The sequence below is a fragment of the Streptopelia decaocto genome, assembly GCF_964273445.1.
Source record: "Streptopelia decaocto genome assembly, chromosome: 6".
Lineage (NCBI taxonomy): Eukaryota > Metazoa > Chordata > Aves > Columbiformes > Columbidae > Streptopelia > Streptopelia decaocto.
Genome location: NC_138660.1, coordinates 50,390,715 through 50,410,945, shown reverse-complemented (window position 1 = coordinate 50,410,945; position 20,231 = coordinate 50,390,715). Strand labels below are relative to the sequence as shown.

Below are 20,231 nucleotides of genomic sequence, written 5' to 3'. Positions count from 1 at the left end.
AAGCCAGATTCTTAGGATATTCAGGGTCCCTTAGGCAGTGTGTAAATGTCCACATTAATGATCCTATAGCTCATTTTGATCCAAACTTTAAAAAATTTCTTTCAGCTTTTTGACAGGATAAAGTTGTTCTGGATGCCTGCAAAACATCAGCCAGATTTTATTTATCTGAGGCATGTTCCTCTTAGAAAGGTCCATCTCTTCACTGTAATTCAGCTGAGTTGTCTTGTGCTTCTGTGGATTATAAAGGTCTCAAGAGCTGCCATTGTCTTTCCTATGATGGTATGAAATATTTTTTATTTCTTCTAAAAATCCCTTGTCTTTTCACTTGTCGATAATTGTTATTGAAGAAAAATAATAATTTGGGGGCTGGTAATTACAATATTGCTTTGATTCACTATTCAAGGACAATTCATACTGCATTAAGTAAGAAAAACTTCTGCATATAACCTCTAGTTTGAGACTAGGTTGCACTCTATTTATATGTGTGGATAGCCCAGCTCTGTATTCTTCTGTGCAAAATTATTCACTTAAAAATTTTTTAAATGTATTTTATGTTTTTATTTAAGGAGTGGTGCTTAATGATTTTACAGAAAGAACATTCACTCATTAAGAAAGATTATTGATTGTGCTGAGGAGCTTTACTGTGTCTTGCTGGGAATAAAAGAAAAATCTATTCTGTTGCTTAAGTGAGCTCTCTCTGATTATTTCACTAGTTGAAAATAAAAGATGTCTACTGACCACAGTGATTGTTATATGCTTCATGCCATACTTCTTCTGAAGATGTAAACCGTGGTCACTTTTGAAAGTATCCCTCTACAAGTGTGTTTGTCAGTTTTACTTGCTTAATTTCCTGATTCTTTAAATTAATACCTTTACAGGTCCTAGCCTTGGTATTTGTCCGAAAACTCATGGATTTCTTTTTTACTAAACGGGAGCTCAGTTGGTTAGATGATTTGATGCCTGAGAGCAAAAAAAAGAAACTGGAGGATGCTGAGAAAGAGGTGGGTTGTGATTTCAGGTTCTTTTGGTGTGTAGTCATAACCCTACACAGTGTCCCTCTTACTTTCTGGGCCAGCAGTTTCCTCCTGCTGCTGCAGAAACAGTTTACTTCCACTTGCTAATGCAAAGGTCGGTGATGCTGCTTTCCCCTCTTAATCAGCCCCCCCGACTTTTCCTTACAGCCACAGGCACTACCACCCAGTTCACTGTTTCAGATCTGGACTCCTTGTATCCTTTCAAAGAACACACATTTCAGATAATTTCTTACAAATACAGGACAGATTCTTACACATTTCCACTTAGAACGTTCCTGTATCTTGACAGCAAAATGCTGATCTTTCTCATGTAGCTTTCTAACCAGTTTTGCATCTATTTTGTAGAATTTCATCCAGCTGCTTCTTCAAGAATGACTTGTTTGAATATCATACAAAACTCTGGGAGTAGGAAGTCACTTTATGTGTAGGGGATAGAGGTCTTTGTCCCTGGTATCAGCCACATGATCAATGTCAACTGTTACGGGACATCAATACTGGGCCCAAATAAATGAGGAACAAGTCTCAATGAGAAACACTACCTGCAGGAGCAGTAGGTAGAATAGATTAGTGCTGGATTATTTTAAGTGGTAGTCTCCAGCACATTTTAATAGCATGGTGTGAGGCTCTGGTGGCAGTGGCAGGTGAAGGTGCAGATGATGCCACATGGTTTTGGCAGGCTGTGGTCACCTCTAGGCAGAAGTGCACATATGGCCTCTAAGGTGCCCTGAAGACCTCTGCAAAGCCCGGGACCCATGAGACATAGCCTTTTGGTGGTAAAAGGGTTCTGCACAAACTAGACAATGTGCATGGGTAAATCAGGAATTTATCCTTAGGGATGCCCTGACATGTGATCTGAGACCAGTGAAATGGTGTGTGTGTTTAAGGATTCCCATTGGTAAGTCTATTTGTAGAAATAGGACGAGCTAATAATCTGAACATGTAACTATGAAAACTAGATTTCTCTGCCTTTAGGATTCTTCTGTGACCTTTGACAACTCACTGCTTCAGCTGAAACCTGAGAACTCTAACTTTGCTTTCTTTGGCACATTCAACATACTTTCGTAGTATATGACTGGGGGGAGAAGTTTTACCTAAGTAATAAATGTTATCATGATTATTTACTATTTTGTATGTGCCTGTAAAGCTACCAGTCTGAAATTAAAATATGTGAGTCATTGTTTTCCCCCTTGAATCAAAGCAGACCAGAGAGTTTTTTCATCACAATATCTGTTTTCGTCTGAATTGAGAGTAACAAAAAGTAACCAAGTAACCCTCTCTTCTTGTGGGTCTGCTTGTTGGAAACAATTCCTTGTTATCCTTATGTTTTGGTTATATGTCGCTTTCCTTCCCATGCTTGATAGGATGGCATTAGAAAACAAAACTGGAAACATCTACTGGTGTTACTTTATTTCATTCACCGTCTATTTTGAGAGGTTATTTTTACATATTTTGGCATTTCTAAATATTTGGAGCTATTATTAAAACTGTTCAACTGTCAAAAACTTAGGAAGCTGTGAAGCCTGGAAATGACAAAATTAACTAGTAATAAAACTTCTGACATGTAGCCTAAGGAATTAATTGGAGAGTTGCTATCACACGGCTTTTAAAAATAGAAATATTCTACCCACAAGAATATTCAGAAATATAGTTGACAAGATCTGAAACTTATTTGATTGGATCCTAATTTCATCACTTAAGTTGTTTTTTATATTTTTAGGCCATGTTTTTCCAAGGCTTTGTACATTTATAGTGGATATTATATATGCCTTTCTCTCACAGACCCCCCTTTGGAAGCCACTTTGATATTAATCAATTAAGTCTTTCTGAGACAGGAATGAACAAAGTGACTTCTTTGGAGAAAAAAAAATGTTGTGACTTTTAAAATGGTTGTAACAGTAAAACATAGAAGAAACAAACTTCTGTGCAGAGAGGACTTAAATTCTACTACTTTGGAAAATTGTACTGGCTCTTCCAGCTAATACCAGCTCACCAACGTGTGTGATGCGTGTGGGGTTTTGGGTGATCTGCCAAAGAATGGTAAGCTGCTCTTTTTGGGAGAGCCAACTCACAATTCCTAACAGGCACCAGGGTAAACTGTTACAAAGGGAAGAAACATGTGGAGGTCCGTGGGTGTCTGTTATGCTCATACACACACAGTGCAGCAGTTGGGGGCAGGATTTGATGGTTACATTCATGCGAAGGCACCTCAACCTCCTGGCTGCCGATTTCCTGACCTAATAGGGGTGGGAGCCTTGAGAATCCTCCCTTGGAGCCTTGAGCTGATGACTGAGAGACACAGACTTGTTTTGCTTTGTGCTTGCAGGCAGGACATGGTGCTAGAGGGGTGTTGTTTTGTTCTTCTCTCCCCTTAAGACAGGTATTCTAAATTAGTAAATAACTGACAAAAAGATTTTTGGTACACGTGTATCCTAGTTCGCGTCACTTCCTGTTACTCACAGAAGTTTTTTCCCTTTTCAAGTGAAAACTAATTTTGATGTCTTGTTTCACTACTTTTCACTGCAGTAAAACTATCAGTGTTACAACTGTGAGTGAAAATTTAACTTCTGGCTTCCTTAATTTTTGAATGTTAACATTGCAATGTATATATCTTGTTATGCATGATATTTCAAATTCACTGTACAGTTGCTCACTCGTTACTAATTTTTCTCTTTCTTTCTTGTTAAAAAGTGTCTCCTCTATTTGACATTGAAGAATAAAATTAAGTGAAGATACATATTTTAAAATAGAGGGTTTGGAACGTCAAATATTTAAATTAAGAGTCGAAAAGTATCTAAGAACTTCAAATAAATACTTAATTTTTAATAAAAGGGGGAAAAGGATTAAAGTATATACATTTCACTTTTCACAACACATCCTGTCTCACATCTAAATTCCTTCCTTCTAGGAAGAACAAAGTATGTTAGCAATGGAAGAGGAAGGGACTGTTCAGTTACCACTAGAAGGACATTACAGGTAAAATATACCTTTCCTCTTTTAGGTGAGTTGCAATTAAATAAAATAAACATGCCACAATATTTATCCTTAATGTGTACTGAATGTTGGGAGGATGTTTGTCTGGTAGTAGAGAACAGACAGGTGAACTGAACCACATACTGCAGCATTTAACAAGCTCAGCCATCTTCTAGTCTTTCCAGGTGATCCCACAGTCCCCAGGAAAAGGACACAGTAGCTCAAGTTTTCCTTCGGCAGGGTGGCAGGATCAGGTCATTCATAATGAACCTTGGCTTCTGACATGCACAGTGTGAAAAGGAAGATGTAGAGCAGGTCAAACTCTTTACCCTGATGCTAGCAAGGAGCCAGGAAAAGTTTTGAACACACTCCAGAAAAACGAGATTCTTACAGTATTACATTTTAAAACATTCTAATTGATGTCCTATCTATGTGAGGTACTAAGTGATTCAAAAGCTGTGCAGGGTAGGTAAAGTATAATGAAGGGGTGACACAACTTAAAAAGCACGAAAACCTGTGTTGTAGATAGTAATACATGTGGCCAGCCCACAAGGACTCATTCACAGTTTTCAGGAAGTTTATTCTTAATAAAGATTTGAAATATCTACTGATAGTAGCCTCTGCATTAATGCTGAGTTCTGGGAACACATCTCAGGGTCTCCTCTTATATTTCAGCACAAAGTTACCCTACTGTCTCCTACAGCAAATACCTGTGTCTCTGAAAAATCCCAGGCTGTTTCTTTCTTTCAATTCACCAGGCTTCTAACAGTCTGCTTATTTGGTTGTTGTTTTTTTTTTTTTTTTTTTTTTTTTTCCTTCTTTTCTTATTTTGTCCATCCCTTTTTGTTCTATTTTGTATTAGCAATACTTAGCTTAATTTATCTTGAGGTGTGTTCTGTATTGATCTGTGGCATGTTTACTTGGGTAGAGTTGCCTGGATAATAACTGACTTTCTGTACTGTAAGGGTCACAGTCCTCCAGCTAAAAAGAAGACTCAAGACATTGGTTGATAAAGTGGTTCCCCAAAACACTGAGAAAACAAGTTTACTGAGGGCTTACTGGATGTCAAGACAGACGTAAACCATGAAGTCAGGAATAATGTACAGGCAGGCCCTTAAAATATTTGGAGCAGTCTGGGTAAAGCTAAGGGCATAATGGCTACAAAGTGCTGCTTAAAGTTACTGATTAGCTTGTTTAATTGGGCCATTTTTATTAAATCTCTTGAATATTTGACTTTGTCAAGGTTTTTGATTGCTTTTAAAACAGTTGGAAAAGCAGGTGGAGTTTCAGAGCATAAGTATTTGGAGAACTCTTAGGAGCTCTGAGGATTATTGTTTAACCCAACTATGCCACTGCAATGCTGTGGTATCTTGGGCAATATTTAATTTCACAGTTCCTTATTTTTCTCTGTGTGTTAGTTGGAAGTGACAATATATTTTATTGATGTTACTGTGATTAATGCCGTTGGAGAAGGAAAATACTAGAAAAGTGCTAAGATGTTTTAAGAGAACATGTAAATCACTGTTCAAGATTTTTGAAGTTTAACATAATTTCTTAACTTACATTGCACTTATTGCTATCAGTTTTCAAGGACATTTGTAGTGTTAAAAAGTAACAAAGATTGATTGCTTATTGTTTTATTGTGTATTTACTTTGCTCTTCCCTAGAGATGACCCATCTGTGATAAACATTTCTGATGAAATGGCAAAAACTGCTGTGTGGAAGACATTATTGATATCTTCAGAGAATGCAAAAGATAAGGAGTCAAGCTTTCCTTCTAAAAGGTTTTGATTTTTTTTTTTAATTGCATTGTACTTTATATATTGGTGTTAAACCAATATCAGAATATTTTGCTAGGTATTAGAAAGATTTCTAGTGTCTTGTAGTTTTATTTCTTGAGGTTTCCTTTTATTAATATCCAGTCACAATATTCTGTGCTCTAAACAAAAATTCACTGTGTATGTTTATGCAAAAAAAAAAAAGAAAGAAACAATCACACATATTTGCATGCTACTTAGTTATGCTACAGTGGAAAATGAAGTTGAGCATGCCTGATGCTTGTGTAATGAACCACCAGCCTACACCTGGATATTGCACAACAGCTGTTTGTGTTCTGCTTGCTTTTGTTCTTTCCTCTTGGAAAAGAAGTGGTCATCACTGCTCTGGAAAAATCTGTATGAAGAGCCCAGTACTCTGAATGCAATCTACTAATAATTGGAGTGAAAATAATTTTAAGATTGCATCACTTCTTTTCATTTTTCTGCCTACTTCACTTGTACTCAAAACAGTTAAACACGTAAATTTTGGTCCAGACAAATGTAAAATGAAACAATGATGTTTTATCTGTGCTACAGAGTTGTTTGGGAAATAAGAAACTATTAGATACAAACACAGTGTGATTGTAAGAGAAATTTTCCTGTGTTTCCATACATTTTTAATTTAACTATTTTCTACTTAATTGTTTCATATCGCATTTTTGTCATAAACTCCCCTTCCTAATCACTGTAGAAGCTGATTCCCCAAAGGTAAGGCCCTGTCCCCTAGTATTTTCCTGGACTGTGTCTTCCAATTCAAAAAGGTGTCACTTAGGAACCCAAACGACTTAGAAACGTAGCATGGTTTAGATTTGAAGTGACCTTAAAGATCATCTAGTCCCAACTGCCCTGCTATGGAGAAGGACATCTTCCAGCAGACCAGGTTACTCAAAGCTCCATCCAGACTGGCCTTGAACACTTTCAGGGATGGGGAATCCACAGCTTCTCTGGGCAGCCTGTTCCAATGGCTCACCACCCTCATGGGGAAGAATTTCTTCCTTTCATCTGATCTAAATCTACCCTCTTTCAGTTTAAAGCCATTACCCCTTGTCCTAGCACTACATGCCCTTGTAAAAAGTCCCTCTCCAGGTTTCTTGTAGGCCCCCTTTAGGTACTGGAAGGCTGCTGTAAGGTCTACCCAGAGCCTACTCTAGGCTGAAACAATCCCAACTCTCTCAGCTTGTCTCCATAGGAGAGTTGCTCCAGCCCTCTGATCATCTTTGTGGCCCTCCTCTGGAGTCACTCCAGCAGGTCCATGTCCTCCTTATCCTGGGAGTCCCAGAGCTGCATGCAGTACCACAGGTGTCACAAGAGTGGAGCAGAGGGGGAGAATCACCTCCCTTGACCTGCTGGTGATGCCTCTTTTGATGCATTCCAGGTTACAGTTGGCTTTCTGGGCTGCACGTGCACATTGCTGGGTCACGTTAAGCTTCTCATCAACCCACAACCCCAAGTCCTTCTCCTCAGGGCTGCTCTCTAATCCATGCTTCATCTGTCCTGTTATTTGTGCTTGGGATTGCCCTGACCCATGCACAGGACCTTGCACTTGGCCTTGTTGAAATTCATGAGGTTTGCACAGGCCCACCTGTCAAGACTTGACTTGTTTTTGGGGAGACAGAATGAAAAGACATTTCAAATAGGAATGTAAAATGTCTTAATTAGAGTCCTTAATATTAAAATTTGAAATTTCTGTGTTAAAGTACCTGAAATTTTCAAAGATCCTTTGAGCAAAGAGCATCCATTTAGGCTGTGGCTCAGACAGCATTGACAAAATATGATTTGACCTTTCCACTGCAGGAAAATAGAAACTCATTTTCTAATGAGCTCATTTACAATGTGTTCTTGTATCTTTGCTCATGAAAACAAAGACTCAGGTGAAAAGGAACTGAGGGATCACAAGTTTCATGGTTTTGAGTGCGAGTGTCATGTTCTAAAGGAACAACCTCTTAAACAATCTGAAAAATCTGCTTTTTCATGTGCTGTAGCTTCTCTCAGGTGCCCAGACAGAAGTAGATTCAAAGAACTTTAAACCTGGAAGGCTTGCTTTCTCATAAGCAAAACCATAGACAATGTTAATCTTAAATCATATTAGAGACAGGGCTAAAGAAACATTATATTCTTAAATGCGTGTATCATTCATGAAATTTAATTCAATCCTAGGTAAGTACTGAGAAAATACAAAGCTTGGAATGGTTGCAGATATAAGGCTAATTTTTGCAAATGATCACCAATATCACATCACACAATTCTTTTCAGTGAAGGGTATCTTACCATAGGGGAAAAAAAAATCAGGTTGTTTTGAAATTAATTTTACTGATGCCTTTTGAAGTTCAACTACAAAAGTGTTTAGTACTCCTTTTCCTGTGTCAGGTCTACTTTCTTGTACTAATGTCCCAAAATATTATTAAATGGGGATAATGAAATTGTGATACTGTACTATGATTTCATGTAATGATTTTTATGTAAGGCACTGATCAACTAACAACACAGGGTGATTTCTGGAACACATAAAATCTGGAGGTTCTTCATACTAATTAAATACTGAGTTGATCTGACTGATGAAAGACTGACCAATAATAAACTAAGATCATCTGTGAAGAGAGATCTTAGGCAGGAAGGGTTTATACAAGTGACTTCTCAGCCTTATGCGTGGATAATACCTATTGTATGCTCTGCCCTGCCCCTGGATCTGTGAATATAGTGTGTGACATTCCAGACTCATAAGGGTATTTAAGTGTTTAAAGGGGGGACTTAAATGAGATTTACTTCATCAACTGCTGCCTAACCATAAAGGCACCTGAATGTTACAATTTTCCAACCTTAATTTTTTGTTACTAAAATTCCTAGGGACCTAAAGGTCTCCTTTTGAGCCTGTCTACTAGAAGGGAACACCATGGCACCTCTCTGAAACACAGCCCTCCATGTCTTTGCTTGAAATATTAAGTGCTTCAGATAGCAATCTCAAAATCTATGCAAAAGATCTGACCATGTATAGAAAGTAGTCCTAGCTGGTCTTTTTAAGTATGGGAGAAAGAGGCTTCTATCAATTTGCAGATGGTGTGAATTCCCTTCTCTACCTGAATATATGTGAATCCTGCATCCCAAGCCTTTCTTCTCAGGCTTGTTAGACTACTCCCTTGGTAGGGAGGAAGAGAGCTCCAAGTCCCTTACAGATCCACCAGTTATGTGTTTTACTGGAAAAAGACTGCACTTGTCCTTTTCCTCCCCCCCCCCCAAATTTCTCAAGGCATTAAAGCCCACATCTGCAGGAGATGCTCAGAGATGTGGATCCTAAATAGAAAGAAGAATTTCCTGGTATCACAGAGGCACCTAAAACGTGGAAATATTATAGACTGTAAGGCATACAACATATCCTCAGTGTTTGCATTTACTAAGAACAGGTAACTCTCTGCCTGCTGTACTGCTGCACTTTAAATTCACCCCCCAGGAATTTGTTTGCATACCCTTTGTGTGCAGAAACTGTAACATACCCAATTCTATCACTTCTACAGAAGGTGACGGATTTGGCAGTTGAAGTGGCAGAAGTTGGTATTCTTTAGCTATTTCCATTAACACCTCTGGAAACTGCCATAGGCATGGAAGTAAGATTTGGCTGAACTGAATTGTATCCTTAAAGCAATTTTTATGTGAAGAAAAATGTCAGTTGATTATAAAATTGTGCATGAATCACCTTAAGAATTTGAGAATTGCTCTTGCTTTCTTTAAGTGTTATGTAACTCAGCCTATTTCTCATTCATTCTAGTTAAGGAATTACTCCCATGAAACCTGGTAGGTTATGTGCTTGATACAGGTTTGTTCTCAGAACCATCTTTTTTTTAGATACCCTGCCACTCTTTGTTGAAGGCTTGATTTGCCCGTGTTGTGGAAGCCTCTGCATTTTCATAGTGTGATTGAAACTCATTGCAAGAACATGGCTTTTTATTTATTTACGCTGTTGTAAATTAGGACACTCCTCACAAAAAAAGAAAATCACCTGCTTTGCACATGTATTGCTTTCTGTAGGCAAACCAACAGTGTTTTAACTGGAAAAAAGCTGAATCCAAATTTGACCTCTGCTTCAGAGTTCTTAGAGATATGGCTTTTGTGTGATCTTTCAGGCTTTTTTTTTTTTTTTTTTTTAAGTTAGCTCCTTATAATGTATGCATGAGGAAGTATGTATTAAGCTCCAAATGGGGAATATTGTCACTCCCCATCCCCCCAGCCTCCACCTGCTCTCCCCATACAAGACTGAAAGCCAAACAATAGTTGGAAACTGGCTTCAGAAACATTCCTTCTAAATGTACAATGAGCAACAGAATGCATTTTAAAGATAAGAAATACTTATTGTGACCTCATTTGTCTCATTACGAAAATGCTGGTATTGTCCGAGAACTGTCCCATTACCATTACTTAATCAATTAACAGTTGTATTTGCAAAAAAAAAAATTTGGCTATCTTTGCTTGCATGCTGGCTGACTTGTCTGTCTGTGTATCTTCAGTTCTTTATCTACCTCGTCACTAAAATGCTGGCTGATGTCTTCTGCATCATGCAGCACAGAAACTTTCACTTGCTTCCCAGTTTGTGCTATGCAGCATGAAAAATTAAGTAAAGTATCAGTGCAATGTTGGGTTTTCAGGCAAGTCATTAATATATATGATAATTCTGCTGTAACTCTTTTTTTTTTTCTTTTCCTTCTTTTCCTAGTGCTGAAATCAGAAAAGAGAAGAAAGCTGACTCAGGGAAAGGTGTTGACCGGGAGACTTGTCTATGACTTGTTCTTCAATTGATTTTTTTACAAAAGAATGACAGGAGTGCCACAACCACTAAATACAAATGATTTGACATTGTAACTTTTGTCTTTCATCTCAAACTAGCACAGGTAATGTAGTGCAATATTTGTCTCATTTCACCTTGTCTAAATGTCTACATTGTCTAGTGTCTGTGTAAAAGTCTGCAGTAGCCAATGCAAAAAAACTTCATATTCTTTGCTGATATTGGCCATTTATCAGTATTCATATAATAAATTTAGCAAGCAGTTTCTTTCAAATTCAACTTTCCTGTTAATAGGTTTGTACTGTATTTTGCTACTTTTTCTGTGTGAGAATAGTCTTCATTCAAGATGAACTTGAAAAACGTGTTCCAATTTTTTTTTTTTTAAATATGATCTAACTCGTAAATTATTTCAGGAGACCCAAACTGACAAGCAAACATTAAAGAAGTTTTTAAAGTAACAACTGATCTGACCCTGTGAACAAACTAACAAGGATAATCCTTTCCTCCACAAGCTGTCCTTTTGAAGTCATGGATTACGCTTGCAATGAGGATTGCAGGGTCAGATTCTGTATTTGTGAAGTTTCCCTTGATTTAATACAGTGTATTTAATATTTAAATTTTTATGTAACTGGAACAGTCATATATATATATATATATATATATACACACACACAAATATATGTTAAAAATATATATTAAAACATTCTCTCAACTTAGTTGAAAAAACACCACCACATCCTTTGATGTGAAACATGGGTATGGTATTTCTTAAAATGCAATCTGTGATTACAGTCTGGTATTGTCTGGTGTTGTATGAATGTTGCTGTGGTAGGCAAAACAACTGCATTGTGCCCTTAATTGAGCCACTATTTTATGATAGGGAAAATGTGTAGATACAAACTCTGCCCCACGTGCAGTTATACCACCTGCCCAGCGATTTTCCTCTTTATTGCCTAAAATACAGCCACATAAAGGGCATATTTATATTGTCCTCTCTCTACCAACAACTGTAAACCTGATTTCAGAGATCAGTTGTGTATAATACTTAAATGGCTATCCTGCTGTTGGTTTTGTTACAGCTCTTCACTATTCCATCAAGTACATATTGATAAAAGATAAAAACAATATTGCAAAGTAAAATGTGGCTCTGAAGCCATTACAAAGAAATTTTTCATAATGGATTTTGTTACTGCCTGATCCCTCAAGCTGGTCTTTTGTGTAAAACAAGGACTGCAAGATTAGGTATTGAAATGGAGATGCAGAGCAAAAGTTTTATTGCATTTTTTGAAATACACTGATTTTAAGAATTTTTTTCAAGATAAAGTTTTAAATGAGAACTCTCATTATTACACTGTTGCTTAGAATCCTACAAAGTCTTGTAATCTTTGTAACAACTTATCTACAGGGCTCTAACATTCCCCATCTTTCCAGAATATGATAATCTTTCCATAGACCTCATGCGAATGACTTTTCATTTCCAGCGCATTTAAAGTATTCCTTCTAATGTTTTTGAGCGTGTGTGTATGTTTCACTACTTTAGCCATAAATTATAAGTGTATTTTTGATGCAAACTTATAGGGCCACTGTTCTAAATTTGACTTGGCATTATCAAAGCCTATTGAAGGCCATTTTTATGAAAGAAACATAATCTAATGGACACAAAGAAGGATTTACATTTAATTCAATGTTTGTATTTGTAAATTTAGGAAAAAATTGCTGATGCATTAAGGTTAAATGCTTTGTTTTGTGTACTTGATGATAAATTGTAAGATTCCAATTGTTTTAAGGTTAGTATAGAAGTTCAATACTGGTTTGTCCTGAGAGCAGCCTGGTGGTGTTTTAATATGTTGCTGACTTTGTTACAGATCATGTATACAATCAAAATGTATTAGTTTCACTGGACCAACTCTTAGAATATTAAGAAATCAGTGTATTCAATGGCATTCTGTATTTCCGTTCAGTATTTCAGAGTGGTTTTATTTTAAAACAGTCACTCTGTTCTTGTGTGAATTTAAATGCTATTCCAACGTTAATCTTAACATTCTGAAATCACACACAATATAAAGCAAATGTAGTGCTATATTTACTTCTAATTTCATATTTCTAGTCAAAATTACTCAATTTCTTGGATGTAATTTATTACAAAAGTTTATGTGTACATGTGAATAGACTATTGTGTTTTTCACAATTAAGAAATGTTATGTGAAAATAAATATTTATCCTAACTAATTTTCAATGTTATTTTTGCACTGCAAAACCCAAAACAAACTTGCACTATGGTACAGATTTTAAATGTCTACCTGACACTTGAATATATTGCACAAATTAATTGTAGAGCCCCGTCCTGCTCCATTTTCAATGAGAATCTCATGGAAACGTGCAATGCTACTGGTGTGTGCTGCCTGTGGTTGATGGTGGTGCCAACAGCACACCACTGACCTGTGCCAGGAAGAGAGTGGGAAATAAATTCTGCTTTACTGGTCCCGAGCTGGTTCCCCTCGCTCCTAGAAGAGATGATGCAGGCCAGGCAGCAGTAGTTGGACCTTTTTACAGATCAATAGGTAAGGTCATACAATTTAAACTTCCTCAATGCTACAGTATTTTAAATGTCTAAGAGTTGAACAGCAGCTCAGCCTTCTGCTGTCGTGGGAGCTTCTGCTATTCTCAGGACCCTAGATTTCTGCTACTGAAAAACTTTTAGGCTTTAAAGCCTAGTACTAGTGCCAAAATGCAATATTTAAAGTATTGACTCCATCTTACTTAAATCCCTTTGAGCTTTTTCACCACGTTTTAGACCAAAGACTGGAAGCCTCCCAGCCAGAGAACTGCAACAGTTGCACCTCAGGGTTCATCTGTCACTATTTTACAGGAAGTGTATTTTACAACAAACTTAAGTATCCATTTCACATGGAAAAAGATTCAGAAAGGTAATGGGTAAATGCCTAACTCTAGCATGTGGCACTACTTCAGCACATCCAGTTCCTAGTGCTGCCTTTGCACACTTACAAGAGGAGCTGGATTTCTTCTGTGGCAGCTGTTTCAGGCATTTACCTGTGCTCATGCCTTTCAAGTAAGTTGTCAGTTCCCTGAGGCAGCTCTATTGTCTGCATTACTTTTGGAGCTGAGATCTACCAGAGAGAAAATGAGACACTAAATATGTTTGTTTATATTACTATAGCAATAATTTTTTTACAGTTGCATCATGCTCTGTTAGCAGCATATCTTAGAAGTTGCTTTCCAGACAAAGAACTATAATTGTACTTAGTCATGTTTTAACTATCTTATCTGAGGCATAACAATCTATTGAGAGTACAGAAGAGTTTCCCAGTGAGATGCCAGCATTAGTAAGGTAGGTCAGACACAAAGAACTGCATCCTTAAAGACTTACTTATCCAGACTATATAACCTTTAGTTTTATTTAGAACGTTACTCTGATTACATTGAAGAAATACTTGCAGTTCTTCAATGAGAGCCTAGTTAATGTAGCTTTTGGATTATAGAAATACTTTTTTGTCTTTATGACAGTGTGAGTGATAACATTTAAAAAAACAGCCAAACAAAACACAACACTATTTGCCCCTTGCATATGGAAGCCATCCATAAGTTCTTAATGCTGATCTTTTTTTTTATAACCCATCTGCATTGCTGTGATCTACCATTATACTGATTGATGTTTCTTTCCTGTAAGTCAAAAGAATCAGAGCTGTGGATACTATAACCTCTTGGAGACAGCTGACAGCCTGTATCTGATAAGAGCTTCAAAAGTGGTGCCTGTGTACATTAGAGCCACTAACAAATTTAGCCCAAGATTATATTTGTAATATCCATCTCCAGTTTTTTTCCCCAAAAAAAACTTACTTTGCAAGTCTGGGAGTTTTTGGTTTCTTTGTGAAACCAAAACCTTATTTTTCCATCTCAAGCGCCCTTCTCATTTAACAACCACCTGCATAAACTGTCTTGATATTCTCCCTCATCCCTCACTGGTCCATATGGGTACTTTTACATTCACAGCTATTGTCACTAATAACACCCAATACATCCATAATCACATGCTGACATGTAATATCCAGAAAGCCTTAGATAATCATGTCACACTCCATTACAGGATACCATTAAACAAAAAAAGAAATTTCACTGTAAGTAAGTCTTCATGGACTACTGTAAAATTCTAGTTCATTCCTTGAGCAGCATTTTCAATTATACAGACTATACATCCTTTCATAACTTAGTATCTTTATTACTTCAAAGCAGCACAGTTTGTCATACAAGTGGGTTGCATCTTTTCTATCTATGCGAGATTAAGAAAACAAATCTTATCTTCAAGCTAGAGAAGCCTACCTGGAGTGCAGAAGATAAAGATGAAGTTTACTGATAGGCTGCAAGGAAAAGCAGGTTTGCTAAATAGCACGTTCACATGAGTGTTACAGTTCAGCCCTTGCTTTAAGTAACTGCTAGTTTGCATTGTAATGTTTTGAGTGCAAAGAATATATCCTATGCATCACTAAATAAGAAACTTCTAAAAAAAAAAAAAAAGTATATTTTCTGTCCCACAGAGAAACAATAGAGGGGTGCTAGCATTCCCAGATAAGATTCTAACAGTGCAGCTTCCCATAGTAGCAGCCTTTTTGACTATAAAGTAAGCAAAAAAATCCCCACTACTATGATAGGAAACAAAGAAATTCAGTGTCATTGGTTGGAGTAGGTATCATTCAAAATCTTGTGAAAGCTGGTTACATGCTTTGCTCACAAGACTTCTATAATTGTAATCCAAAATACTAACTCAAGGAACTACTGTAAACAAAGTGTTTCATACTACATAGAAAATACTAACGTTCCAGTATTCCTGACACAAAAATTGATCAAGCATCAGCTAATTTCTGCAAAATCTGTTTAAAGTTTTATCAGTATTTTCACATAAATGATCACAGGGTTAGTTTTTTTTTTTTTTAAACAGTACTGTTTTATCCCTGAACTGATCTCCATGTTGGTTCCTCTGTGATGTTTTCATCATTCATTACCCCAACATGGAACCTGGACTGTTACACTTTTAGACTGAAATATCAGAAGGTACTGATTTAAGCAAGTACTATGCTTTCTAGAAGTCTGCAACATAAATACATTCTGGTGATATCAAGACCTGATTAAACACAATCAATAAAAATGCAACCGTTGCTTAGCAACAGAAATAATTTCAAAGATTGGTGTTTCATGGTGTACACAGGTATCCCAAGAGCCGATCCTTATCTTGATTCGTAAAAGTTTATACTAGCTCAGTGTACATTAGCTGGAGCGGTTTGTGGAGAAGTACCGTCACTAACAATGAAATGCTGGTGCTAAGGGAGTGAGAAACACTGCTTTATGAAATGGCTCATATGGGTATAAATATGCTTATGTGCTTGACCGCTGATGCTGTGGTCTTTGTCAGTATACCACTGTGGGAAAGAAAAATACAGAGAATGTTATTTCTAGTTACATCTCAATGACATAAATCAAACATGACAGTCATAAAAACATTTGCAGCCATTTAAAGTTATCCCAGCATGAGGCTAATTCAGCATGGAGGCAAAGACATGATGGTGGTAGAACACTGCTATGATGCTGTTGTCCCTGCTTTGTGTGTGGGATACACCATCTCTTCCTGCTGAAGTACAAAATGAATATGTGGCATGTCCTCATGGAGGGCAGATGCAGCTCCTCAGTTTAGAGTGGTGCCTGATCTCTGCACCCTGTAAGGCCTGCAAGTTTGGTTGAAGGACAAACATGCAGTGGTGCATTTAGCTTCCTTTGATGTGGCTGGGAGAAGGTAGAAAAGGAAGAGCTTGCACCTTAGTCTGAGAGTTTCCATGTACAGCATAAGCAGGGGCAAATAACTACTTGTCTCACAAGTACAATAAAGAAACACCAAATGTGATGGGCAGGTTATTTTGGACTTGGGTGAAGTTAACTTTTCCTTATATCCTATCTGTAAGATACTATTCATTGGACTTTGGATATATGCAAAGACTGGGATTGGCTTGGCTGTGTAGCTGAGAACACCAAAAATTAACAAAGTGAAATATTAGGTAAACAGTGTCAAATAGGAGAAGGAGTTGCTTTACATTTTTTTCTTGTACAGAAGATACATGGGCGTGTTATGTTAAAATTTCAGTAACTGCACATGAAATGCAAGTATGTGAACTTTGATTTAAGGTGGCAATTGATTTATACCTAACAACAGGGAGCTTTTGCTATTATTCTCATAATACAAACCCATTTGTATGATAATAAACAAAACAGAACCCTACCATTGCCTGAAAATCCACTTCAGCATCAACAAGAGCTTTGGAAATTTGTGCTGCTTGCTGAAAGTGAACATTATCTGAAAAGTGGAAGAAAAAGAGAAAAAAGGTAAACAAAATTGCTTCTGTACTACTCTGGGGGAAAAGCAAAACAAAGAACACAGAAGACTCACCAGTACTGCTGACTGAAACACAAATTAGTTGCAGAAAGCAGTATTATTTTATTGATGGAAATGTAACAGCCTTGCCCCTGTGTGCTTTTGTTTTGTTAGTAGTAGAATTGCGAACCTGCCTGTAATACTAAAATGTCTAATTAACTGCAACTCACCATCTGCTGTTCCATGAATAAGGAGATATTCAACTTCCTTGAATTTTTCAGCTCTGGCCATTACTGTTGAATTCTGAAATTAAAGAAAAGGAAAAAAAAATAGAAAAAAGGTGCTAGTTATTAGAAGATGATTTGCTACCAACTGACTTTGATTCCTGCTGACAGAGTCTGGGTCCTTCGGCTAAAAACTGCTACCGCTCCCCCATCATCCCTACACCCCCCAGTAGCATGTTCACATGTCCAACAGCACCGTGCTCGCACTCAAACCCTTCTGAACCAGTCTGCCATTACGACCAAGGGTTACGTCTGCAAAGTAACACACAATTCCAGAGGGGAAGAGTTTTGTGAGTGAGATACACATTTAATGCGTTGCTAACATGTTGTTAGCCTGCAGCACACCACTTGCCACAGGTTTCCTGTGCGACAGCAGACAAGTTAAAAAATGTTGCCATGGCAACAGTGTACCCTACAATAGCAAAGAGCAGATATTGCAGAGACTACATGTGTTATCTTCACCACCAAAATGTATGCTGGTTTACCTGTAGGGAAGTCAACAGAGCTACCATTTCATCAGTCTCAAGTGAAAATGGCTGACAAGAAGTTTAAAACAATTCTCCCCCCCACATATGACAGAGAAATACCTAAAGGGAAAAATCCATAAACCAAATCTACAAGTAGAGGTCAAGCTACATTTTGGGAATTGAAACACAATATCGCAATAAAAAAAAAGTAATCAGCAACTAAGATTAATCAAGAAACTTAAAAAACAGTAACAAAATATTCCCTAGAACATACGAACCACCTGACTTGCTACTGTGACTAGGTACTAAAGAATGAGGCAAGTAAAGATTGCACATAAGCCCTTCAATGGGGGCAAGGAACTGGAACAGGACAGTGCTCTGTCAGGAGAGTGGGAAGAAGGGACAAGAAACAAGATGTTTTAGGCTTGATAAGACAGCGAGTATAATGGGGCAAAAATACATTGGATTAAATTTCCTTCTTTAGCAACATTACAGGGGTTCTCTGCTGAATCCCTGCAGAAGTTTTTTCTGTATTACAGCAACCTTAAAGCTACTATGGCAAGGAAAAAAAACAGTAAAATTAGAAACAAAATAATGTGGTGTTTTTCTTCCCCATCTTGTATTAAAGCTGGATCCTTGCACAGTGATTTCCATTTAGTACCCCCAAAAAGTCCAATACATGGTATTACCAAGACACAAATGTTCTAATTTCCTTATGTCTCTTGTACACTCATGAATCTTTAAAGCAAGAATAAATATTAAATTCCTTTTGTCATGGCAGAATAGTGTACCACAAGCCTCTCATAAGTGACATGAGTTATTTGTAGTTATTGAACCAAATTTACAAAACGAGTTCAGCAGAGAGAAAAACACAACCTCTAATCCATAACATTGCAATTACCCTCCCTTTCATAGTGAAAAGCTGCAGAGCACCAGAAAACCCATCTAATATACAAAACCCCACGCACACCGGAAAAATCAACTCTATCTATTGAAACAAGTTTGTCATGGAGTGAGAACAGATAGTTACGAGTGCCAAAATGTGGAGAGAGGACTTTGATTCAGTGAGGAGCACTGGTATAGCAGCCAATAGGAGAGGGAGGAAAAAAGAAAAAAGGAACCAAGCAATATCCTTTGAGTGCACCATTTGCTACATGTACAGAGGGAAACTTGACAGGTGGGCACCATAAGCTTTCTTCCAGCAAATCAGTGTTGGTTTAAGGGACAGCAAACTTTGTTTGAGTTGAAGCCTGACCTGAGCTACACTTCTGAGAACTTGACTTTCCAAAAGCAGTTTTAGACAAACGGTGTCACTATTCTGTCCTTCCAAGCATTAAACAAAGTAGTGCTATTTGTAAAATACTTCAGAAAGAAGGAACACACAAACGAGATACTTTCTCAATTTATTTTTTTTTATACTTGCAAGTGACGTCTCACTTGCTGTACCCATACTCAAGATGAAAAGACTCTTCCCTAAAACAGGCTTTAGGGACACTGTACTTCTGCCAAAAAAAAAGAAGGTTGCAAGATAAGGAGCAATCTCAAGTTAGGCACAGTGAAAGCACAAAGCAACAGCTATGTTAGCTCAACAAACCTCAAGTGGACACCAAATAAATACAACTTAATTTCCCCCTTCTGTTTCATAGTTATACCACCAGGACAAAGGTTCTGAATAGGCAACGTGTGCAAGGACTGAGAATTAGACCCTGCTGAGTGTAACTGGCTTTTCTAAAGATCACACAGCAGTCAACATTTTATCAGCACTCCACAAACAATTTAAAGTTTGGCTGAAACTGAAGGTCTCTCTCCCTTTAGCATATTCTCAGATAATAGAACAAATGTCAAATCAGTACAAGATGGCATATTTACAAAATTGTACCCTGTTTTGCATAACCTAATGATGCAGCAGTTCTTAAGGACTGAACATTTCAAATCTGCTAGAAAAAGATTGCCAAATCTATGACTGTTTCAAGCACTTGCCAAAGGCATATCAAATTCAGAGTGAACTGCAAAATAATCTTCTCAACAAGTTGAACAGTCTCTTCAGTCTGCTTTACATGGCTACTGCATCTGACCTCTAGAGCTCTGCTCTGATTTAGTCTCAAGTCTTTTACATCAGAGACATTTCTTTGCGGGCAACTTCTCTGTCATTCAAGCCTAGGATCGCCACACAATTACTTATATTGGGAGCTCCACCCATGCTTGCTCCTTTCTTTTAAAGCTCCAATTCTTAATAGTTCACAACTACCTTAAAAGGCACTGATCACACCTAATCAGCCTAACTTTGGGGAGTGTGATTCATCCCTCAGATTTGACTCTTGAGAAAGAGTATTTAATGTCACAGTAATAAAAAGATAGGGTGTACCCCACTTGCCAAAATATATAGTTTCTTGAGACTATATATTCAGTTGTTAAGAATACTCTGGGCATTAGGAAGGGACCAGGCAGCGTGTATCTTCTCTAAGCAAGTGTGTGCGCAGCGCCATTTCTTTTAAATTAGGGCACACAGTAC

At 37.5% G+C, this 20,231-nt stretch overlaps 2 protein-coding genes across 4 annotated transcripts in view; one reads left to right on the top strand and one right to left on the bottom strand.

Moving 5' to 3' along the window:
• The window catches only part of SLC4A10 (solute carrier family 4 member 10), a gene marked incomplete at its 5' end in the record, with an annotated part of 153,202 nt that extends 142,254 nt beyond the window's left edge, over positions 1–10,948 (top strand). For both annotated transcript variants that reach the window (XM_082055425.1, XM_082055424.1), the window contains 5 exons: positions 106–279; positions 879–1,001; positions 3,940–4,007; positions 5,672–5,788; positions 10,524–10,948. In XM_082055425.1, coding sequence (XP_081911551.1) covers positions 106–279; positions 879–1,001; positions 3,940–4,007; positions 5,672–5,788; positions 10,524–10,590 — 549 coding nt within the window. In that variant the 3' untranslated portion in view covers positions 10,591–10,948. The remainder of the gene's footprint in view (positions 1–105; positions 280–878; positions 1,002–3,939; positions 4,008–5,671; positions 5,789–10,523) is intronic.
• A 3,072-nt stretch (positions 10,949–14,020) lies between these two features.
• Positions 14,021–20,231, bottom strand: part of DPP4 (dipeptidyl peptidase 4) — a 41,040-nt gene continuing 34,829 nt past the window's right edge. Inside the window, exons 22-24 of one of the 2 annotated variants that reach the window (XM_082056380.1) lie at positions 17,199–17,271; positions 16,877–16,950; positions 14,021–16,024 (exon numbers count right to left, since the gene is read on the bottom strand). In XM_082056380.1, coding sequence (XP_081912506.1) covers positions 15,926–16,024; positions 16,877–16,950; positions 17,199–17,271 — 246 coding nt within the window. In that variant the 3' untranslated portion in view covers positions 14,021–15,925. The remainder of the gene's footprint in view (positions 16,025–16,876; positions 16,951–17,198; positions 17,272–20,231) is intronic. The other variant, XM_082056379.1, reaches the window with a different exon arrangement.